The 25,716-nt window shown below is 39.7% G+C and overlaps 1 protein-coding gene across 1 annotated transcript; it reads right to left on the minus strand.

Annotated features, from left to right (window-relative positions):
* Positions 1 to 19,134: 19,134 nt before the first annotated feature.
* LOC149212627 (filament-like plant protein 4) lies at positions 19,135 to 23,615 on the minus strand. The gene is given in 4 exon segments (XM_089390630.1): positions 19,135 to 20,139; positions 20,343 to 20,406; positions 20,656 to 23,158; positions 23,457 to 23,615. Coding segments are annotated over 4 exon segments (3,372 nt in total). The 5' UTR covers positions 23,605 to 23,615; the 3' UTR covers positions 19,135 to 19,482.
* Positions 23,616 to 25,716: the final 2,101 nt, after the last annotated feature.

Below are 25,716 nucleotides of genomic sequence, written 5' to 3' on the forward strand. Positions count from 1 at the left end.
CGGAATTTGGTTTTGATCCTGTTTATGATTGATTTGTAGATCATGCCCATGTTCATCTATGGTATCATAAGACCCTTCTAATGTAAGGAAATCGATTATATCCGCATCATTATTAAACACTCTCCAATTTGTCACATTATCAGGAATGGATGGCCTAAAAACTAAATCTATTGAAAATATGTCTGGACTAAATTCTTCAGAAGGTATAAGCTTGGATGCCACATTAGCAAGTAAATTAGTGCTTGCGTTTTGCAATCTGGGAACTGAAGAAATGTTAAAGAAGTGAAATGAGAAGTAATATTATGGGCAAGGGATTGATAATGTTTAAGGTGCCCAGACACACAATGAATTGTATTTCTTACATGTTTAACAATTATTTCAGAATCCCCATATACTTGCAAATATTTGACATTAAGGCCAATGGCTTTATACAACCCTTGAATCAATGCTTCATATTCCGCGGTATTGTTGGTGCATTGAAATTCAAGTCTGTATGCTAACATGGTTTTTTCTCCTTGCGGGTTGATTAAAATACATCCTGCACCTGCACCATCTTCATATTTGGAACCATCAAAATAAATAGTCCAAAATAATGAATTATCTACAATTTTATCTGCTATATTAACACACTTTGAAGCATCTATTTGTGAAAAAATCTCGATTTGAGACACTACAACATCGTTCGGAAAAGGGGACCTTTGAGCATTAAAAGATCCTAAAAATGACTCAGCTGAGTAATTACCAATGATATTATTGGTGAAGGCAACAGGTTCATTGCTTCCCTCAAGATCAGTGACTGTGTATTTCATGAACTTTTCTCGGTCTACTCTAATTTGATTTGGTTTACCGTTGTGTGGCAGCCACATGTGAGACCAATCAGTTGCGAAGTATCTATGCAACTTTTCAGACCAATCCCTACTTAGAATTAAACCATAAAATTCAGGGATATCAGCCACTAGAATATCGATTATTTGTGAAACTTTTGGATTAGAGGAAAGCCTAATTGAAACTGATGTTATTTCTCCAAGTACCTCTACTTTTTTCCTATCCAATTGAACTATGTGTACTGCAGATTTTTGAGGTGTACTATTCAGTTTGGTGCACACGGTTCTTGGCATAATATTTGAAGAGGTGCCTGAATCAACAAGGCAATTATGGGAATTTCTGTTGAAAATATCATAAAGTAAGAAGAAATGGAGGAGTATGAGAGATAGACCTATCACCTATCAGGACTAAATCTGTCGGATTTACTTTGTTTGAATATGAGGGAGGTTTTCCCATATCGTAAGCAGCTTGAGTAACTACAGCAGATGGCAGAGGGGATATAGGAACTACCTTTAATTCTCTTAATAGAATTTTCTGTTGTTGCTTGAGTTTAGTGAGTTCGTGCAAAGAAATGTTTTCTCTCGTCTTTTTCATATCTTCGACTATGTTGTATTCCACTGTATCTGAGATTACCAATGTTTTGGGAGCATTTGGAGGATCTAGTGGAATAGGGTCAATTTGACTAGTCTTAGACTTCTTACTTACTATTTTCTCCTTTACACGAGTAGCAGTTTTTTGTTTCTGATTTGTGATAAACATATCAGGAGAGTTTTTACTTCTTGTAGTTATTGGCATAGCTTGTGCTTCTTCTTCAGTTGGGAGAATTAAATCCCACATTCCATTTAATTCAATCTCTTCTTCCGTTCCAGCTTCCTCTTCGGCTGGTGAGTCTTCTTCTGTCTCTAGATCAGATTCATCATTTGAAATAATATTCAGTGGTTGCGATGTACAAGAAGCATTTCGTTTAATTTAGCAAAAAGGTTTCTTGGGAGCAGAGAATTCTGCAACCTATTTCTTGATTTCAACCATTTCATTGGACATGGTTTTTAATACATTCTAAAGGCCTTCAAGATCAAAAGGGTCCTTTGAAGTTTTCTTTTTGGAATCATCCTTAAATGTTACTTTCTTTGATTCCTTTTATCTGTCTGTGATCTCATTTCTAATGCAATAATCCTTCTTTCTATAGACCAGGCTTCCTTCATGTTTCCTACAAGGGTAGCCTTATTGGCTCTATCTACAAAAATTTCAATATTAGAAGGAAGAGAGGATATGTACCATTCTATTTGTGCATCTACTGCAGGTTTTGAGGTAGCTGAGATTTTTTTAATAACTTGTTAAATCTGGAGTTGAAGTCTTTGATCCTTTCATCTGAATTTGCTTTTAAGTTAGAAAGGTCATTGATTAAGGATGCAATGGTCCTGTCATCACCAAATTTTGCAAGAAATACTTCTTGAAAAGTATCCCAGTCTCTTATTGAACATGCTAGAAGGGAAAAATACTAAGACCCAACAGATCCTTGGAAAGTATAAAGAAACAGTCTGATCACAACATCTTCATGTGCAACTCCATTAAGATTCATGGCTAACATAAAGTTATTTAGATGTACTTCAGCTGGAAGACCATCATCAGGATTGTACGTAGGTAACCATTTTTTTGGGTTTGTTGGGAGAGCATTTGGATTAGTAACCAGAACAGCACCAGGATTTGTCCAAGATTGAGCAGATTGATTGGCCATAGTTTGAGTTGGAGACTGAAAAGATGGGAAAGTCAGTCCAGAAGTAGTTATAGATGGCAAAGAACTTACTGCTAGGATAGTACTACCAGTATCAGAACTAGTTAGAGAAGTGGATAGTTGGGAAGCAGCGGATTGAGTAGAAATGGATGGAGAAGTGAATGGATGGAAGGGCGATGTGATCTTGCTAGTATCTGATTTAGATCTTGATGTAATGACTTTCTTACGTCGTGGAGGGATGCGAAACTCAAAAGGAGTTACTCCAAGCTTTTCACTTTGCAATCCAGTTAATACACTAGTTTCTCGTAATAAAGAAGTAACATTTTCTTCAGAAGCTTCGGGCCCCTTTGGTTTCTCAGCAGAAATGGATATCTGTTCCAATTTCTGTATCAAAGAATGGACTTCGGGAGACTCGAGAGTGTAATATGGAGAAGGTGGTCGTCTTACTACTTCAGGAGATGAGGGAGATGTTTCTACAACTTCAGATTTCTGATCCGAAGATTCTGAACGAGATCTAGAAAATGTAGAAGGGGTGGATGGGTTTTGACTCTTATGAATGTTTTTCGATTGATCTTTGGATTTATATGCCATTCATAGTTAGGGCCCTCCTTCTAGTGCCAAAATGTTGAAGCCTCTTATTTATGTTGCTCCAACATGGGGGATAACCACCCGGTCCAAACCTTAAGACAACTCCTTTTCTATTTAAAGTGGTGGATCCAATTGGGGATAATGGGACTAGTTTCCTAGTATGGGTTTTAAAATGAGACTGGGTGGTTTACGAGTGATTACAATAGAACAACGATAACTAGAATGACCTATTCTATCATGCAAATCTCTAGCTAACTTAATCTAATATAAACCCGGGTATTTCTGTATAATATGTGACCTACAAAGATATCTACTTGACATGTGATTATAAAGATCAAACACACATAAAACAGAGATGATAATGTGTAAAGATAATTTCTTTGACTAAATAGTTAATCAAAGAAATGTATAAGCTATATCGCATATATGATGATGATATATATATATATATATATATATATATATATATATATATATATATATATATATATATATATATATATATATATATATATATATATATATATGAAAATAAATAATCTCAGCTAGGCATCACACAATAGTGCAAATAATGCTTTAACAGAAAAAACATATCTCATATACAATTCATAAAAATAAAGTGTTGTCACTAATTAAACAAAAACAGAGCCAATCATATAAGATAGAAGTACCATATATGTGAAGTTCTGCTCATTTGACTAATGACATATATCAACTCCTTACTTCAGATCAAATTATCTTCCAAGTATATAAAAGTGCATGAACAAAGGAAAGTAGTCTGATATTTAAAAAAACGATCATGTTCCATAATTTCACCAAAGCATTCACAAACTTACAATAGTGCATTCTTTGCAAATGTTTTTGATAAAATTTTGGACCCTTCTCTAAATGCATGAGAAGGGTATAAATACTATTCTAACTAGTGTTCAAAAATAGATTATACAAAAATTTGAGGAGGTTTCAAACAACCTTCCTCCTAACTAGTTAACTAACTCTAAAAATAAATACTGGCTTGATAAGCAAAGAATATGATGTTGATCTGTTGTCTGCCAGCTTTTCCTTCAAATCTCATATATCGGCCATCAATTTGACTTAAGGAGGTGCCCCAAAATGTGTTATGACTTGTCCAGCGAAAATTGCATCTATGAGAAGTGGCAACATCCGTTGAGTTGAATGGAGCGAGCAGTTAAGGGTCATGAATTGACTATGTGGCTTAACGAGGTATTTCCAATACGACTCCCAATCAGTCTTTGCCAATTTTGCAATTGCTTCCCTTTGAGTTTCTACTCTTTCCTTCCATCTTTTATGCAAGTCATTCAAATCAGGCAATTCTTTCAGGTTTCCTTCTTTTACCAAGTTGGTGGCAAACAAAGTACAGTTTACCGCCTTTACTATATTCTTTGATACCCCGGTCACACTTGCCACTGCTAATTCGGCTTGTTTGATCCTTGCATCCCAATTTGTGAAAAGAATGACCTGGTGTGTCTCCTCAATCTCAGGCAGATTGGCTTTTCTCCCCTCTTCTGTTTCTTTCCATTTGATGAACTTTGAGATTCTTGTGTTCAGATCAGTGAAACCAATTCTCTGGTCAATCGCTTTATCCGTTAGTTGGTCACTAGTGATCAGATAAGGAGAGATATGTGACATATTTTGGCAAAATTGTTCTTACTGCTTCAATAAGAGAGAATTAAGCTCTAGCACCTCTTTGATGAATTCCTCGACAGTAGGAACATTCTTATATCTTTCCATGGCTTGCTGCAAGTCTTGGAGTTACATATTTTTGGCTGATATGTTTGCTTCGTGGCTTATTTTTAGCACCTCCATGCTCTGTTGCAATTGGGTCGGCTACTCAGCAGCCTGCCTATTCACACTTGCCCTCTCTGTTTCGAGCTATTGCTCAAGCTGTGCAATATTTTCTTCTTTTTCTTTTAACAAAAGAGATATTTCGGTAGCTTTGCCCATGGTAGCAGTTGTGTATGCCCCTATAAACTGTGATAATATCGTTGAGTTTTTAGCTGGGTTGGAAGGGACGTCCTTCCAAACTATGTCCATTTTCTCATTCCCGAGTGGGAGTTCAGGTGTTTCAATCCTTCTTTTCCTCTGTCTCTTACTACAGCCTTGTGAAGCAAGCTGTAGAACACGTCAAGAGGAGGGATTTCAGTCACCTTTGAGACAATTTCCGATGTGGGCAAAGCGGGGATGATTTTAGTCTGTTGAGATGTTGTCGCTTGCTCGTCCATCAGTTCAGAGTCTGTATTCTTCTGAACATGCAGAGGAGTTTGATACTCCGTAGTTTCCTAGGCATCTGTTGTCTTGGGAGTGTCTTGTAGTTTCTTATTGAATTGATCCCACTCCTGCTCCAGACTATTGCTTTTGATCTCCGAAACAATATCTTTGGGTGGGGTACTCATACCCTGCTTTTCGGCTAATTTCCTGCTGGATTTTGCAGTAATCTCGATGTCTTGGGCCTTCTCTGTGTTAAGTGCTTTCCTTGTATCTGCCTGAGACTCTATGTGAGAATTAGGTGCCTCACTATTGACAGTCACATTGGGAGTAGGCTTGTCCTTGATTTTCAACAAATGCAGTGGGATTACCTCGAGCCTTTTGTTTTTGAACTCCTGAAAGCTCTCATAATCTTCAGGACTCAGATTTGTCCTCGCCCATTTGAATGATTGTTCGAAAGATTTAGCCGACTATAAAAAGTCTTCAAAATTATTAGCCTCATGGTTATAAGGCTTGATTTTTTACTGAAGTGGTGATGTTATATGCTATCTTGTCTAAATCAAATTGCCTTTTGGGAAAATTATGGAACCTGAGACCTTCCAGGCTTACTGACTCCTTTATCGCATGATTAAAATTTACTAAAGAAAAAGAACCGCACCTGATAAGAAAAGATGGCCAGAATAACTTCTTGCTTTCTTTGAGAACTTTGGTCAAGCCTTTTCCCACGGTCTGTTGGGTTATTTATCTTGCTAACAATTTATCAGAAACATACAAAGGGAGGACATGTGGGTCTGTTGTGCTACCAAAAACCCTAATATATGTGAACCATTCTTCAACAAAATATTTGCCAACAGCCAGAAGGTTTGTAGCGACTTCTTGGGAAAACATGGGGGCTTTCTTATTGAAAATTAATTGATGCAGTGGAAAAATAACAACATGACATATTTTCTAGAAATGGGGTACATAATGGGATTCCCAAATTTGCTTATGGTTGAGATGGATAGGGTAGGGGTCCTGCAATGTTCATTTCCAACCCATGATTGGAAATTTAGTGTAGAAACAAATGGCGTCCATAATGTAGGCACTAAAATAGAATGGAGGAAGGTTCTCTGGAGAGGAGGATCTCTTCTATCGATATTCGGTGATGATGGTGGCTAGATTATCAGATAGGATAGTGGCCCAATTCATGATGTGGGAATTAACACAGGCATCAATCAGAGGAATCCATTCTATGGAAAATTTATCATTATTAGGTAACCCATATAGCCTACATAACATAGCAGCTGCATAGTTGTAGGGGTTCGCCAAAGAGGCTATAGGATACATACCCGATTTATCAAATTTGAACTTGTTCTCGAGTACTCTCCAGCCATGAATCACCTTGAGGGGTTCTTCGTTATTCTTTGCAAAGTTGGCCATGTATGTCTTATCATATATATCCTGAGGGTTAGGTATATGGTACATTTGCTTCAGGCCCTCTGCTCTGAATGACCCCATGAGTTCCATTCTCGAATTCCTAAATTGTCTATCTTCAATGGTGAGATTTTCCACCACCCACCTAATCATATCAGTGTATGGGAGTATTTTTGCTCTCACTCCTATCCTATGAAGGAAAGAATAGGCAGCATCCTTGAATTGGGGTCCTGAAGGTCTTATTGAGTCAGTTGTTGCTCTTGTGACAGTGATCTTGGGATGCTCGTCCTCAAGCCTACTGTATATGACCTCCCAAGTTGTTGCACCCCCGTCAGCACTGCAGACCGTATCAAAGAATATAGGAGACATTTCTGTAAGCTCGGACTCTGCAATGCTCATGTCTTTTTGTTTCTGCATCACCTTCCGTAATGACATATCTTTTTTAGCTTGCCTGAAATGGACGAGATATATCAAAGCAGATAATATTGGGCGATTAAGGCTGAAAGCTTTGTGAAAAGACTTTGAATCGTGGGAGGATTTCAAATGAGATACTCAGCCCTAACTAACCATAACTTGCAAAATCATTACCTTTCCTCAGTCTGCTAAATGTTAATTACCCTGTCAAACCGTTCATTATTATATTTAAAACACAGTTACTTTCCACGCTTGCTGCTTGATTCACACATCGGAGTTTTTAAAACAATGTTATATAGCGTTACCTATTCATAATGCGAAATGCGATTGCGGATATCGCAATATCGCATTTTGCAAATCATTGGCGGATGACATTGTGGCAGGTCATATTTACTTGCGACTATTGCGAAATGTGATTGCGACTTCTTAAGGGGTTTTGATTGGTATGTCACAACAAGAGGTTTGATCGCATATCACAATTTCTTTAAGGCGTTTATGATCATCACATGAAAAAATACGATTTGCGATGGGGATCCTAAACTTGGGTCGTTCTAAGAGTTTTTTCAAGGTAATTTCTTGGAGTTAGGATTTATTTTCTAAAGACTAAAAAATTTAAAAAGGGTCCCCATTTATATGTCTAACATTAGCTATTACTATACATAAATGGGGGGTTTGTTTCATAATACAACAGGTTGGAAGATCCTTATCATTTTTTGAGTTTGGTCTCCCCTATTATCTTTGATATAGGGTTGGAAGATCTTTACTTTAGTGGTAAATCGATCTCCCTTAAGATGATTCTTCTTATTTAGATCGAGACATCATTTTTTAGCTGAGATGAAGGTTATGGAACTTGGCCTGGAGACCAGTAGGGTTTGGAGAATATTTACCCTTACAGTGAATCGATCTCCCCTACTGTCAGTTGTGGATTATTCTTCTTTTATGACACGAGATGAGACTTATGATGTAGATGGAAATTCCTCCCTAACTGAGACAGAGTGTTGAAAATTGGGGCATATATGGGACGAATTTATCCATATAAACCCAACTTGCCCCAAGGAAGAATTCAAATTGGTTAAAGGAAAATATTAATTTTAATGTGGTTTTCGCACTCCTCTTTGAGGTGAAAAATTTATTTGGGCAAGAAATCTTCTAGACGATCCATCAAAGATCTCAAGTCAAGTTATTATGTGGAAAACAATGATTTATTTGAATTTATTGTGGCACAATTTCATGTCGACTTGCCCAAGGGATGTGACCCTTCATAGGTGGCAACAACTATAAATAGCATCAATCTTCCTCCATTTGGAACAATTGAACTCGTACTTATGTGGAAGATTTCATATGGTTTTGAGGCAACTCACACTAATTCTTGAGGTTCATTTTTCTCTATGGCTCGCAATAGTATCTCTGTGACTCGCAATACCCAGTGGTTGGTAATCTTTTGTGGCTCGCATTGTTATTTCTGGACAATGCACTATACTCCAATGGCTCACTTTATCTCACATTAGCTCGCATTGTCTCCACAGTGGCTCGCATCAGTTTCTCTGTGGCTCGTGTAGTATATTTGTAGCTTGCACCATTCACAGTGGCTCGCATCTCTTTGAGATTTGCATTGTATCTCTGAGATTCATATGGCATTCTCTGTGGACAAAGATTGTATGGCATAAGTCTATATGGTATTCTATGTGGACAAGATCATATGGTATTCTTTGTGGACAAGATTGTATAGCATATGTTTGTGGCTTCATAACAAGATCGTATGGTATTCTCTGTGGACAAAATCGTATAGCATTCCCTGTGACTCGCAATAGTTTCTTTATTGCTCACACTCATTCTTTGTGGCTTGCTTTGGTTATATTATATGTTGGCAATGATACTTGTGATGACAATATGGTTGACCTAATGATGTATAACCTTTGATATGACAGTGAACTTGGCATAGCATTGACCTTTGTATGGCAATGATCTTTGATATAATAGTGGTCTTAACATGACAGTGACTTTGTTCTATGACAATTACCTAATTATGTATGATTGTGATCTTCATGACGGCGCCTTTGATATGTGTTGTGGGGAAAAATGCCTATGCAGGACGATCCTATCCACCTAAGGTGTGACAGTGCCTTAGCAACAAACAGAGACAGCTATTCTAGTATTCTTCCTTTATGAATTAAGAATGAAGAGAGAGAGATAGATGGACTAACCGATGTCTTCCGTTTGTCCCTCGATCCGGCTTCTCTTCTCTTGGAGAGTTCCCAGCTACTTGCCTTCTCGCTCGCCCAGCTTCAAGAGGTTTCTGCAAGATCACAAGAAGAGAACACTACACAAGACATGGATTGATATTCATAACTAGTTCAGGATTAGAAATAAACTAAACATACTAATGCATCCATACATCAAAAATACACCAGTATATAGGAGAAACCAAGATAGCTTTATTGATGAATAACAAGGTTCAGGAAGAGATACAACCCAGAGGGATCCAATCCAGCATCTCCTTCCCAGCAAATGGAATTCCTATCTTCACCCCCTTCAAAGCATTAAGCACCCAATAGTTCCAGTCTCAAACCAACAACAATTCTTTGCAATAACAAAATTCCAGCCTCTAGATCTCATGGAGGAGAGATCCATATATAGATGTTTGGAGAGAGGATGAGTCAGCTTGAGATGTGACTAGTGTCCTCTCCCTCTGTCAGTTCTTGATTCCACTTGGAGGTTCTTGCTTCCACTTGGAGATTTGGAACCTCTTACTCATCACCAGTCGAATTCCCTGAGGCAAGTGTCATTTTGGAAGCTTCCTGGGTTTTGACACCTTGAGAAATGAGCTTGCCACATGTCCATTCTCGTTCAGCACAGGTAGCCAGTGTTCCATTTGACATTCAACGCAGGTAGCCAGTGTTGGCTTTGACATTCAGCGCAAACAGCTAGTGTAGCCCCTGAAATGATCCTGAATTGACTTGTTTTTGAGCAGTTTCTGGTGGAGAACTTCTGTGAATTGCTGTGGTTTGTTAGCGTTGTTCCTCTAGGGGTAGGAACAACATGTTTAGGGACTTTGGATCCCTTAGATTATGGACATTTCATGCTCAATGCTGTAAGGCACAAAAATGTCTATAACAGTTGCCCCCTAAAGTATGAGGCTGTTTATCGGGCGAAATGCTTTATCAGGGGAATCCGAAGTTCATCCAATGTTGGGAGGAGACCTGTAATAAGATACAATATAATACATTATTTTTCATACTGCTTTCATGATCTAGATGAGGCGGGCACTCCCATGCTCAGCTTTATAAATTCATTTTTCTGTACATAGAACAGACAATCGTCTGATGGTAGACTGATAATTTTGATGAAATTATCATCCTTTGAGTAGGATGATTATCTGTTGCAATGATGTACATGTCAATGTCTTTATCTTTCCTGAATATATATCGCAGCCCGGATGGATGAAAGTAGATCTGGGGTCTTCAAACTTGTTCGATCTTCACTCTAAGTACAAGTCGATCCATGTGAGAATTGCTCTGAAGTCTAACATGGAAAGACATCGTTTGATTACCGGTCAATGATGTAAACCGTTAACAAGCGCGAGAGGAATCACCGATAATGATAATGACCCTCAAGGTACTGCAGTACAATTCACGTGGTGTGAATAAAGGACTTGGCGTCGAACACCATGCAAAATCTTTCGGTCGAAGGTCATTGAGGTATACCTGTCGCTGGAAGTGAGAAACTTGCCATTGAGGCATGCAAGCTTCAAAGTACTGAAGGGGTTGTTCCTAGATCAACTTCTTGGATAATGAGCTGATGTCGACAAGAAGCAATCCGTCAAAGGAGGGCCTTAATGAATCCCACATCAGTGACACGGAACGGAGCTAATGATTTTAATGGAGGTGAAAACGATCTGTGACATATGATTCAGGGTGGCGGTCATGAAAGGATGAAGGATAATGTATGGCAATGGATGGGACACGGTTGACTTTTCTAAACGACTTCTCTTGAACATGTGGCGACACTGATGCGATGGATCGGTAGCATTACCCCAAATATGGATGGTATGGCGAGACCATGGATGTGACCGGTGAATGAAACAACCCAACCCGATTGTGGTACGGAGGAAAAGTGTCATGTTCAAGAGCGACTTGCTACCATCAAAGTTTTCTTTAGTTTCTCCCAATTTTTCCCCAGTTATTGCTGACCAGTACCTCTTTATTTTTGTCAAGCTTGAGGAGGATAACATATGCTTGTTCTATAACCTACCCTTCAGGCAAGCCCATCGCTATGTTTTAACAAGCCTAGCGATAGTGAAACTCGTTCTCGTCTAAAGACAAGTTTGTCGCTATTTAGTGATTTTAACGAGTCTAACGACAAGGATAACTCGGTCCTTTTCATTTTTAGAGAGTCTGAAAAGGTACATAAAGTTAACTCCAAAAGTCATTTTTCGTCATCTAATCCCTTAAGTCCGAAAAAGTATAAAACAATACAGAAGGGATGAGTTTTCGATAGTTTTAACGAGCCGAATAAAACAAGCGCTCAATATTTTTGTGCAATAATCCCTCAGGTCCAAAAAGATTAAAATCTAGAGGAGGGATAGCACTTCCTGTCCCTTTAACGAGCTGGAAGGCCAAGGACTCGACAATCTTTTCATATTTTACGAGTCAGTTGAAAAGAGCTTAAAGAAGACTCGTCTTTTGAGGAACGAGTGATAAACAAGGTTAGCAGCTGATTCCAGGTACAGGTTGGAATTTTCCAATCACGACAGTGTCACAAGGATGGCTAGGTGAAATCACTCTTCGCAGCTGTTCCTCAAAATGGGTAAACAATCATATGGAGGTGAACGATCGGCCAATGGAAAAGTGGAGGTGATGGTGCAAACACGACCAAGGCTTTAATGGCTGATGATATTACATTCACAGTGGTTATTTACCGGGAAGGTTCATTTTTTATTTTAAATTGAGCTTAAACGCTGGTGGAAACACTTGCTCATTACTTATGTTTATTTTTTAACGAGCATGAAGTCCGCGTTAAAACTGCTCGGATCTTGCGTTTATTTTTTAACGAGCATGAACTGTGTGCTAAAACTGCTCGATTACCCAGTCATATGATAAGAGTGTCTCATCAAGATTCTATTTTTTATGGAGCTTCATCTCACTAAGCTTTGCTCTGCATCCTTTCTTTATGCAAGTTAGGAAACGGCTAACACAAAAAACAGATAAATAACCGCTCTTTGCTTGCACTCCAAAAGGTTTGCATACCCCCAGGCATAAAACAGAGTTTCAAGGTTACCTCTACTTCAATTCCGCCAAAACATTTGTTTTAACGAGAGAGGCTTACCTCTTTCAGGTTACCCAAAGATTGTTTCGTTAATCTTTCAAACAAAACACTTCCTCGGAAATGTATACCGAAATAGACAAAGGTGAGTGACGATGCCCGCCAACTCACATAACTTTGACAAAAGAATCTTATTCTAGAACAACCCCTCTTCCTAGACGAACGGGGTATGGACTAGTCATATTCTCCCGCGGAAACCTACCCTATACCCAAAGTTTTCCTGCCGAAGCAAACCAAGACGCATGCCCCCTGGGTTCCAGTCATATCCTCCCGGATTACTCGCACTCATCAGGAGGACGGACCGTGGGTTGAGACACTTCTTGCGTGAAGAGACCATTTAGGGATGGTATATGACTATTTGCGATGCGTGATCCGGGAAATGAAAGTTGGTCCACGAGCTTGACCACTCTTCCTTCATGCGGAAAACACATTACTCTAAAGAGTGAGGAGACGATGGCTCCCATGCAATATATATAGTCTCGTCCAAGGAGTAGGTTATAATCCAAGGGTCCTTGAACGACCATCACGTTCATTTGAACGGTCTTCCCTTTCAATGTTATGGGCACATTGGGGAGGATCCCTAAAGGTCGACTGGTTCCTTTATCAAAGCCTGATAGATTTCTCATTTCAGGAAAAAGCGCTGGCGAACCAAGCGCTTTCCAAGCAATAGAGGAAATGATACTCACAGATGCCCCCTCATCAATGATAGTGCCAGCCATTACCATTCTGTATATTTGAACGATAATCCTGAATGGTATGCTGGCTGGCAACCGGGGTCTGCCTAGTTGGTTCCAATCGAACGAGACAACTAGGTTGCTTGGTGGTGGGACCGAATAGACGGCCGGATATGACTCTGATGAAGTTCCTTCCTGCGATAAAGGAATGGGCAAATTGCCCCCTTGTTCGTCGGAGTCTGTGTTGATGAAGAGAATTTGGACGGTGTCGTCTTTATTCTCCTCTGCGATGGTATCATTCGAAGATAGAGCCTCTGAAGGCAAAACCGGGTCAACTGCCGTCTCAACCTTTTGACTTTTGTCAGGCATGGATCCGGACGGTTCATCTTCAATGATAGGTGCTTCGGCTGACCACCTGGGTGGGCCAGCCGGGTTCTCAACTAGTGAAGGACTTGGCAGGAGTTTTTGATATCCAGGAGGAAGTTGCGCTCGTAAAATCGGGCGATCTTCCAAAACTCTTTTCGCCTCATCTAAGAAGGGACAACGGTGGATGGCGTGGTCGCCTTCACACAGTTTGCAGGGAAATCTAGCTTTCCCTCTCTGTCCTGTGGCTTCACTTTCACTAGTTGACGGTGAGTAGTCAACATGGCTATCAAAGGTTGATGCTACCGAATTGTGCAAACGGGGAGACCAGTCCCTTAGTATCCGAGGGATGCAGGGACAATCTCTGTGGAAGTGGTCTCCCTTGCATATGACACATGGCGATTTAGGCCTTGTCAGTGATGTGTGTGGAATTTTGTCAGACGACACTTGTTTGCCCCCAGTCGCTTTTGGCTCCTTCTTCTTCTTCTCTTTCTTCTTCTTTTCCTTCTTCTCCTTAGGAACTTGGTTTTTTGTTTTACCAGTTCCATCAAGTGAAGAGGAAGGAGGAGAGGAAGAGTTAGATGAAGTAGAAGGCTGGTTGGCAACCCTGGTCTGATCTAACTGTTGACTCAATTGTTCAGGAATAGTGGTGGTTTGAACGACATTGGTTGAAAAGAGCCAGACCGGCAGGCCAATTGTCAGCCCTGGAAGCGACAATGTGGCCATGTGGGGCGCACCAACATCTCCCCAAGAGGAGAAGGGACTAGGATTTCCACCAAGGGGAATTCCTTGGTTGGTGTGCTCCATTTTTTCAACCTAAAGATCAACGCAGGAATAAAGGGTGATTGTTCCGTTTAAAATAAATTTTTAACGACGCTTAGATACAACTTGCTTTTTCAATTTTAAAGAGTCAAGAAAAAGCTAAAGATGACTCTAGTCTCCTTCGATGTTTTAACGAGCCCGAAGTGACAAATGCTCGGATGGACTTTTTCCGTTATAGAGTCTGAAAAAGGCCAAAAGGAACTGCTCTGGAGTTCTAGGCAGAGGGTGTGCCAAACTTTTCGCAAAACCGTAGAATACTTTTTAGGGTACGGGCGGTCGATCTTCCTGAATGCTGTGTTCAGTGCATTGCGATCAGTAGGGCGGCCGACACGGCTTCCTAAGGATAAAGGTTTTATGCCTATAGGGGTCTCCCAATATATACGCGACGGTACATGGGAGAACAATCTGTACTGGCGCTATCGTCCCTCAGGAGGAATCACCCACCATCAACAAGATCGACAGTCACCAGGCTTTACGACGCCGGAACACGTCTCTAGCCTAGACCTCTATGTTGTGCGTTATGTTGCAAAGCGTTGTTAAGTTCATTCAATTTATTTTAGGTTGATCTTTTTAAAGTTTGCCTTTCAAGGTTCACCATGAGATGTATGATACAAATTCCTAAATGCAGTCTAAAGATGATAAGCAAGCTTTATATCTTTTCAACTTTGAAAATCCTAGCTACTAAGGGAAAAGAAAGACACCATCTTTTCTCAAAGAGCAATCAACACACTCTAATGCACTTTTCCTAAATCAAACATGCAAACTTATCAAAATGTAAATACACAATGCAGGTGTTTGTTTTCCGCTTTCTTAGTATTGATGCCTACAAAGAAAGCTTTTTGCACAACTTTGAATTTGCTTTTAAATGACAAATACAAACAAGTTTACTTTTTCGAAATCAGGAAGGGTAGAAGAGATTACAACACTTAACGATTTTCGAAATAAACTTTTGTTTCGACACTTTAAAAGAGACAAATTCAAACCAAAAGCAAGAATGAATGTATAACCAACTGTAAACAGCCAATGAACTCTCTCCTAAGATCACAATCAACAGATCTGAATCAAGGGCTACAGGATGATTATTTCACTCATGCAAAGGAAGACTGCGAATGATGCCACAAACACATAAAAACACTCACAGTCTTTTGTACAAAAGGAGGCGGAATCTAAGCAGAGAAAAGGAGTTATCAGACTGGTACCTATGCTGGTTACAGGCTGCAAAAATCAGAGATCAAAACAGGGCAAAACAGAGCAGAGAACCCCAGCTGCACAAGGGCAAACTGGTTCAGCACAACCTCAACACAGGGGTTTTGACATTCAGCACAGGTAGCCTTCACGGGACCTGCGTTGAAATGCAGAATCCCTTCACTGGATCTGCGCTGAAGGAGAAACTCTCGTTTCTCACTGGTTCTGGGTCACAGATTGCTATTTAATTCACTGTTTCAGGCCAAATAAAAGCAACAAGCAAGGTGTAATCAAAGGGATGCTTTGAGGGAGTACTAAGATCTATCACAAAGGATCATCAAATCATTTGTGAGTCCATAGCTCAGATCATAGACAAGTCCAGTGATTGGATCAAAGCAGCAACTGTCTACTTTGCATCCGGGAAAAGCAGATGCAGTTCGATTGTTGTTGTCAAGTCTATGAAACAAACAATGATAGAAACACAAATAAAATGACTAAACAGATGTCCCCAGCGGAGTCGCCAATTTGTTGTGGGGAAAAATGCCTATGCAGGACGATCCTATCCACCTAAGGTGTAACAGTGCCTTAGCAACAAACAGAGACAACTATTCTAGTATTCTTCCTTTATGAATTAAGAATGAAGAGAGAGAGATAGATGGACTAACCGGTGTCTTCCGTTTGTCCCTCGATCCGGATTCTCTTCTCTTGGAGAGTTCCCAGCTACATGCCTTCTCGCTCGCCCAGCTTCAAGAGGTTTCTGCAAGATCACAAGAAGAGAACACTACACAAGACATGGATTCATATTCATAACTAGTTCAAGATTAGAAATAAACTAAACATACTAATGCATTCATACATCAAAAATACACCAGTATATAGGAGAAACCAAGATAGCTTTATTGATGAATAACAAGGTTCAGGAAGAGATACAACCCAGAGGGCTCCAATCCAGCATCTCCTTCCCAGCAAATGGAATTCCTATCTTCACCCCCTTCAAAGCATTAAGCACCCAATAGTTCCAGTCTCAAACCAACAGCAATTCTTTGCAATAACAAAATTCCAGCCTCTAGATCTCATGGAGGAGAGATCCATATATAGATGTTCGGAGAGAGGATGAGTCAGCTTGAGATGTGACTAGTGTCCTCTCCCTCTGTCAGTTTTTGATTCTACTTGGAGGTTCTTGCTTCCACTTGGAGATTTGGAACCTCTTACTCATCACCAGTCGAATTCCCTGAGGCAAGTGTCATTTTGGAAGCTTCCTGGGTTTTGACACCTTGAGAAATGAGCTTGCCACATGTCCATTCTCGTTCAGCGCAGGTAGCCAGTGTTCCATTTGACATTCAACGCAGGTAGCCAGTGTTGGCTTTGACATTCAGCGCAAACAGCTAGTGTAGCCCCTGAAATGATCCTGAATTGACTTGTTTTTGAGCAGTTTCTGGTGGAGAACTTCTGTGAATTGCTGTGGTTTGTTAGCCTTGTTCCTCTAGGGGTAGGAACAACATGTTTAGGGACTTTGGATCCCTTAGATTATGGACATTTCATGCTCAATGCTGTAAGGCACAAAAATGTCTATAACAATATGTGATATAGAGATCTACATAACAGTGACCTTGTTGCATAACAGTGATTTTTTGTATGACTGTGACAATGATCGTCATGATAGTGCCTTTGATATGAGATCTACATGACAATGACTCTGTTGCATAACAGTGATTTTGATGTATGACTATAATGGTGACCTTAATATGACAGTGACAACAATAATCTAGATGACAGTGATAACAATAGCTCTAAAGTACTCTTTATGGCAGTGGTAACAGTAATTTGTGTGCATGTCAGATGTTAGTGACAGCTTAGCGTTATGCTTTTATAGCGATGGCCACGGATACACATGCTACTTATGACAGCAATATGAAGGCCGTTGTATACTTGTCAGCTATCATCTCAAGAGGATCTAGTATGATTATGGATTGGCCCAAGAGGCCTAATGTATTGGATGTTACTTATTGTACTTTGTATCCCAGCTAAACTTTTGATGAATATCTAAGAAAAAGAATCTGGTTGGATTTCCACCCTTGTGGGGTTTTGCCCTAGTCTCTGACCTAAATCCTGGTGTCTCTATTCTGTATGCTTTTCTTCTATTGTTCCTAATTGTTGTGTTGCACTGTTGATGTTATTTTTCTCTCTACATAATTGCTAATGATGATATGATGTTATGGGGTGAATGTAATATTAAAATGGTGAAAAATTTTAAAATTACAATTATCTATAGCAAAGAACAATATAGCCCTAAAAAATAGCATTCTTCAGATTAGACCAAAAACAATTAAAAGAATGCTTTTAAGTCTTATTTTTCTAGCGATACATTTCATCAATCTGCTTCTGTTTTTCACCGTCCTTTCTCTTCAAAATGTTTGCATCATACTCCATGCATGCCTAACTAACAAGACCAAGCCCATGCTGCTTGGGGAATAAAGCTCTGACCAGACGGAAAGAAAGGTCACAATTGCTGGTAAACAAATGTCATACTTCTGCTACAATCTGTGTCCATAACCAACTTTGACACGTTCACAATTTAGACCACAGAGTATTTTGAAAGATTCATAAAACCAGGGAACTACATTCTACTCTCGAATTATGTATTTTACGAGCATAAAAATTGTTAAGAGCAATTTCTACAAGCTAGTGGATAAATTACATTAATTTAAATCTAATGAACTTTCTCATTTTCAGATGCAGTTTTGTTTCTTGCGCAATCAAGCGAAATCATTTTCATCTTCTTGCCCAACTTCACAGATTACAAGCTCTATATGACTCCAAGATGGTTCAAACATTATATACTAGAGGCACTTTATTCAAAACCAGGGGCTTATTATTTAATGAGGATGTAATTGGTTAGATTCATATGTTTTATTGAAGTTAGTAACAGATGGCTGTGTGAACTAAGTAAAAATATCCTTAGCATGAGTTAGCCTGCTTTCTTATAATAGCTAAAACTTGCTGCATGTTTGTCTGTTTCTACAACTGTCTGTTGTTTCATCCGTAATGCGTTTCCATTCTCGATTAAACGAATGGCTAACCAAAATTTTTCATTCCTGGTTGGAACCCAGAGGGATGTAAATACCACTAACTGGGATCCTCCTAATGTCATAAAATTCATGTATATGCGTGCATGGAATTGGCTATTTTCTTTTTCTGAAACTGGAGTGTACCTCCCAAGCCACAGCGAGAACATGGATGCCTAATAAAGCATGGAGATATGTTTAAGCTCTGACCGTTACCAGCTCAAAACAAAAAGGTAGATCTTTATCACATTGCTCCAAAGAAACAGAGTTACCATGGAAGGTATCAAGAAGTAATGCACGTCAGTATGGAATATGTAAACTTTCCAGTCAGTATCATTGAATTCTACATCCTCAAGAGATCTATTAACTTGGCTATCTTTAATCTGATGAATTTCAACTGATACAAAGTAATGAATTATGATGGCTAGTGTGCTATGCCACCACAACTCGACATTTACAAATTCCAGCGAAGTAATGAATTATGATGACCAGTGTGCTATGCCACCACAACTCAACATTTACAAATTCCAGCAAAGTAATGATTTATGATGACCAGTGTGCTATGCCACCACAATTCAACATTTACAAATTCCAGCATAGCTGGGGTATGTCTAATACCAATTCAGCACAAAAAATCGGCAAACAAACAAACGAGGTCACCCCTTGGAATCTACAAATGTGCTGTGCTTGAGATCGAGATCATCTGGGTATAGAAATATTGACATCATTTAGAACTCATTGTCTTGTATATAGTGGCTTTTAAGCATTCTAAGGCCATATTCCAAACCCAGAATAGAAAAGCTCATATGCAGTTTACCAATCAATACTCACTACACACTTGCCCTTGCTTCTTGGTCTATTGGCTACTACTGCTCTTTGTCCTGGAGAAGAACCTACTAAACCCACTCCCATGCTTTTCAGATGAGGAAGATGATGATTTTCCCTCACCTGTATTTAATGACTTAGATAGAGCATTCCCTGCTAAGGAGCGAGGAATCCTATTTCTTTGATGGGTGGGCTTTACAGGATACTCGGTTGGTGGACTTGCTTCCGTATCAGAAGAGCTAGGTATTGTCAAGTGGCCTTCACTATAATCTGCATGCACGGGTGAGAAAGGTTCATTATTTTGATATGAATCGGGAACAGTCCTGCCAGATAATTGGTTAGATTTCTGTCTGTGATTTCCAGTGCCTGACATATCAGGTTCAGATGCCCCTGGGGCACATTGGCTGTTGGAGGCAGGACACTGTTCAAGTCTTCCATTACCTTCACTGCTCTGACACAAGTAATCAGAAGCATCCAGTACATGATGCCCGGAATGCTTGCTGTTTTGGGAAAATGATTCTTGCCCTACAAAAGGAGAAGCACCTGAGCTTGATTGTCCATTTTCTATATCATATGACCAATCCATGGAGTCCTTCGGAGAAGACAGTGCTTTCAACTGTCTCCCTAGAATAAGTATTGTTTGTTGGCACTCGGCAATCTTCTCTGCAGCGGCAGCTATCTCCCTTTGCTGCAAAAATAAACTATTCATGAGCAATATAGACCCTTATTTTTAAGACAAACTTTTAAAGCATCAGCGAAGAAAATAGCATCCTCTATTACAATAAAAGGTTAGTATATGAAAAAAAACTCTAGCACAGTTGAAATGCAGCTATTAGTCCACGCTGAAATTGGAAGATTCACAGAGTTAGACAACTCATAAAATGTTAATACCTGTCTTGTCTTTAAATCATTATCTGGAACCGAGGAATGGGAACACGCCAACTCTTCATCCTTCCTGCATTCCAATAACAGAATATAATTGTAAAATTAACCTCAAGGCTCAAGGTTTGACACTCAAACCACACTGCTTAAGCTTTATTAGACATAGTTTCCGCTTTCAAACTACTGCATAGTTTCTTTTTTAACGAGACAAATAGTTGAATAGCCCGACAAGTTCAATTGATTGACACAATCAAGATTGTATTTCAGATCAAATGATAACCAGAGTACCATGCATAGCCATGGTTGCAGCATTTGCACTAACCTTTGCAGCTGTTCCTGCAGATCCTGGAACTTTGCTTCGGCATCATCATAGTGTTTGTGCTCCTCTTGAAGTTCTGACTCCAAAGCCTTCACCGTTTCACACAAATGGTTCCTCTCAATTTCTGTTGCCTTCAACTGTGACTCCAACTCTGCTTTGACCGAAGTCATGGCTTCCAACTGATTTTCTGCAAGAAGGTTTGACTCCTGAGTAGAGGTTAGTTGTTCTCGTATCTTTGCCAGCATCTCCTCCATTTCAGCAAGTTTATCTTTCGTTTGTTTTAGCTCCTCTTTGGATGCCATCAATTCATTTATTAAGTTATCTTTCTCAGTCTTCACCTGTGTAAGCTCCTCTTCTAGAACTGCATCTCTAGCCAATCCAGCCTTCACCTCAGACTCTAAAGCAGTTTTTTCCGCTTGAATGACACTAAGCTCACCATCCGCATTGGGAACACTATTATACAATAATAAAGAAGGTGCACTAGAAGTTATATTTTGTTCCAGTTGGCTAGGTTTGAGATCCCCATTTTCGAAATAAATAGATTTATCAATGTCAGGTATTATACTGGAATCTCCATTTGCTTCACCCTGAGCTTCATATTCCCCAAAAACAGGAGCACAAATTTCAGAAAGATGGGTCAATAAAGAAGATATCTGCGTAATAAGCTATATGATCTCCACTTTGCCATGCAAAACTTGATTTAGAGATTTTGTAAATGCCTCAACACTGGTATTGAAATCAAGCACTTTTGAGGCTGGGAGATTCTGGGAACTCTGAGCTTTTTTTACCATATATTCTAGAAGAGTAACAACTCCAGAAACAAGACTTTCCAGCTTAGGATCAGCAACATCAATTTGAAATTTAGCATCGGAGAGAGATATATCTTCCTCTTCTTCTATCGATCTTTTGGTAAACTGAGAAGCATCTTGATTATCAAGATCGTGAGAGGGCAAAGGATTTTTTAGCAGCTGCTTAGTACAAGAGTCAGAGCCAGTGAGAACGCCACCTGTCTGTGTCATAGCACGCTTAACAACTTCCATCACTTTATGTGCGTCACCACCCTCAACATGCACCTCAAAGATGGTATCTAGCCTTGCCTGAAGACTAGCTAAAGCATTCTCATTGGCATCATTTTTAGATTGCAAGGCAGTCAGCTCTTCTTCCACAGAAGCTGGCTTTTTGGATAGATCTGAACATAGTTGATTGGCAGACTGAAGTTCTGAATCCCTTTTTGCAATAGTCTCTTCCAAAGAGGTCTTATCTTCGCCTCCTACAATGCTTTTCTCACTTGAGACGTCCAATTTTCCAGTTGTCTGATCCATTTTCGGTGAAGGGAGAGAGGCCAACCTCTCCATCTCTGCAAAGTCATCCATCAAATCCACTTTTTCTGACTCCAGAGTCTTGTCACTTCTTCCTAAATCCTTTTCCTTCTTAATTTGAGATAGCTCTGAAATCAGAGCTGAGGCCCATGACTCTGCACAGCTTACCTCATCATCATTCCCATCTTCAGACATCGAGGTTAAGCTAGGTGGGTTACTTGCAGTTTGACTCCTCGGTCCTTCAATGTGCAGCTCAAGGGCAGGTTTTCTCTGTTTCTGATCATTATTTAAAACTTCCAGTTGTTTCTCGAGACTTGAGAGTTTACTTGCTGTTCTAGCACACAATGTTCTTGAAGCTTGAAGGTCGCCATTTCGCTTTGCAAAGGCCTCCTTTAGCATTTTTGTTTCTTACTCCATGGCCAATAGGCGTTCTATTAGATATTCAGATTCTTTTTGACCTTGATCTTGAGAATCATATCCAGAATCAAACGAATGAGAAACAAATGAACCACGGCCTTTGGCAGGTGACCTCCTTCTCCGGCCTTCTCCCATTTCTTTCCCTAGGGTCTCAACTTCCATCTTCATTTGAGCCAATGCAGCAGGTCCTGGCAATTTTTTCCAAACTAGACTCCGAAGTCTTTGACACTCTGCTTCTAACTTTGCAATCTTTTTAACAGCTTCTAAATGCTGCTTATTAGCTGCATCTGCACTTTTCATACTAATATTTTTTTCCTCATTGCGAATCTCAAGTTCCTTGCTGAGAAAATGAAGTTCATATTTCAAGGATGACATATCATGTTCATATGATTCAATATTTACTTGGAGCACTTTAACCTCAGCCTGGGCTTGAGCTCTAGCTTCATTTAATTCTCCCACAGTTTTTGTACGTTCCTGTAATGATCTGGATATTGCAGTATTCTCTGCTCCTGCCTGAAGAAGCTGTTGTTCTAAAGCCACTATTTTGGCCTCAAATTCAAATCTGATTTTCTCCCATTCTCTAGTTTTGTTGACAATAGTTTCATGAAGTTTGTGCTCTTGCTCCTCTCTTACATGCCGAAGTTGTCTCATGCACTCTTTGAGAGCACCATCCAAATGGGCTACCCTGTCTTCAAGTACAACTTTTTGCTGCTTCAGAGACTCAGCCTGTTGTTTTGAAGCCCGTGCTTCAGCCCCTGTCTGCTCCCAACCTGCCCAGGAAACACTGTTCAATCAATTTCCAAGCATGACTACAAATAATAGGTAAAGAGCAGGTTAATAACCTAGAAATCTCTTACAGAACTAGTAGTAAATAAGGCTGTATACTAACATATGCATCCCCAAAGGAAAAGAAAATTCAAGTGAGTCTAAGAGCAGTGATTGTTAACAGGCTGATAAGTTGAAAATGCAATCTAGTATGGGTCAATTTTCAAGAGAAAATCATATCAAACTTTTGAGCCACAAATCTTGATGTTTAAATGGAACAAATAACACTTAAATAAATGCTACCTGACATGAGTTCTTCTGCAACTTTCGCGTGCTCTTTCACCAAACTTTCTTTAGTATTGATCTCTGAGAGAGCTGCAGAAAGCTTTTCATTCAAACTCTTTACTTTATCCTCTGATTCTTGCAACTTTGTCATTGCCTCCTCATACATATGAGCATATTCCATAAAAGCCCTGGAGGCATCCTGTGCCTTGGAGATGCCCTGCTCAACCAAGTAAAAGAATTCAGTAAAGGTAATCAAACTTCAAAGTTTGAACAAATTAAATAAGATGCATCAAACACACTTATCATAAGAATTAATGTCAAGTATATTCAGAAGTAAAAGTATTAATATGATCGGTGACTTTATTAGGAAGTTAATGATTTGGCACTTTCTCAAATATGGAACCTGCTAGAGGCCCCTTTCCAGAACCATGGCCATCACTTAAAAGTTGAATGGCAACTTTTTCCAAATTTTGTAAACAATGCAGCTAGGAAATGGCATATCTATAATATATATAGATGCCAAATCAATTGTTTTCATTCTGAATGTTTTGACCTGTACACTGCTGGCCTTTCACATTCAAGAGATCATAGATAAGATAAGATAATTTTATCGATGTCCAAGGAATGACCAAGGGATAGGTCAATGAGACTAGGAAGTGAATCTGCCATAAGTCCTGCAGAAGTGCACTCCCCAGAAGCATAAAGCAAATTCAGCTAACAAAATCGAAATGGTTTAGGCCAACGTTTGCAACATTTTTCCCCTTCGTTTTTGTCCAGCATATGGATATACAGGTATGAATATGTTGACACATAATCCATGAATCTTTTGATAAGATGAAAAAATAATTATTTGTGTGAGTTTTGATAAGATGAGAAATTATAATTAAATATTAACAGCTTGCCTCATAAGATATGATATGTCATATTCTTAAGTACTACCTGTCAGGGTGACATCGGCTATTTTAATTTTGAAGACACTGGATCACCTGTAGACATCAATATCATCTGTGTCATTTTCTTTCTCCATCCACCCTGCTGTTACCAGTTTCATATATGCTCTGATTAGGTTATTGATGATGCATTTCATATTCTGCCTAAACTCTGTGTGGGCTAAGTTCATGCTACATGCTCAGGTTAGAAGTTCCAGCACAAAAATTATGGTAATAAGTTTTATAATGGGTTCCCGCTGTTTTTCTTTTACAGAGCATACACTGAGAACAATCAGGAGCTGTTAATGTTTTTCAGAAGTGTTCTTGAAATGAATACTAGATATGATGAAGTTATGATATTAGCATTCACTTTAAGTCTCATTCTAATCCAGATTGGCTTGAGAATGAAATAAGATAAGATAAGATAATTTTATTAATGTCCAACAAATGACCATAAGAGGTCAACAGGACTGTCGGTTACAATGATTACATCATGCCAAGCCGGTGGACCAAACAGTCCCCTTTAACATTTCTTTTTAAAAAGCAGAAAATACATCTACAATCTAAGTAAATGTAAATGTAGAAGCTAGAAGCTCTCGGCCTCAAAACAAAGCACTGCGATGGAGCAGAGAAGGAGAAGAAGAAGAAGGAGAAGAAAAGGCAAGGGTCTCCTGTCCAGATCCTACTCCTAAAATCCGAGGTCGAGAGAAGAAAACTGAGAGAAGCATGTCAAAGTTTGCTGTCTTGTGGGCATACTGGGCTGTCGCTGCTGTCGCCTGGAGGTTCTAGGGCGCCTCCTAGGGGTGGATCCAATCCTGGAGCGCTGGTGCAGTCTGGTGGGTCGGCCCCCCCGGGACCGCACTAATCTGGTCTCAGTGTCTATGGGTCGGTCAATGGTTCTTTTGGTGCCCCGCACTGAAGGTAGCACCCTAAAGAAGTCCATGATCTTCTGCGTGGTGTCCGATCTGGTGGGGGGTTGAAGAAAACGGACCCGAAATCTGAAGGCTTCCTAGAGATAAAGTGCAAGGCATCTCGGATCAACATATCTGAGGAAGTTGGTCAAAGTCTGAGAAGACCTGAAGAGACAGTGGAAACGACCTCGTATCTCGTAGTAAGCAGGGCATCCGAAGATGAAGTGTGTCTCTGTCTGTATCCCCTGTAAGTGACAGAGTTGGCAAATCCTAGCTGCCCTATCGATGTGGTGATCTATCTCCACTCGGAGTCTATGAGACCCAACTCTGAACTGCCCGAGGGGGATTCTAAGGGCATGCATCCAATGCTGGAATGTGTACTGGGGTCTGATGATGAGCCCATCCCTGATTTCCAGGCAATGCTCCGCGTAGAAGGCC

The sequence above is a fragment of the Pinus tabuliformis genome, chromosome 1_1 (genome assembly GCF_031772625.1).
Source record: "Pinus tabuliformis cultivar Carrire ecotype Pingquan chromosome 1_1, CPIR1, whole genome shotgun sequence".
Taxonomy (NCBI): domain Eukaryota; kingdom Viridiplantae; phylum Streptophyta; class Pinopsida; order Pinales; family Pinaceae; genus Pinus; species Pinus tabuliformis.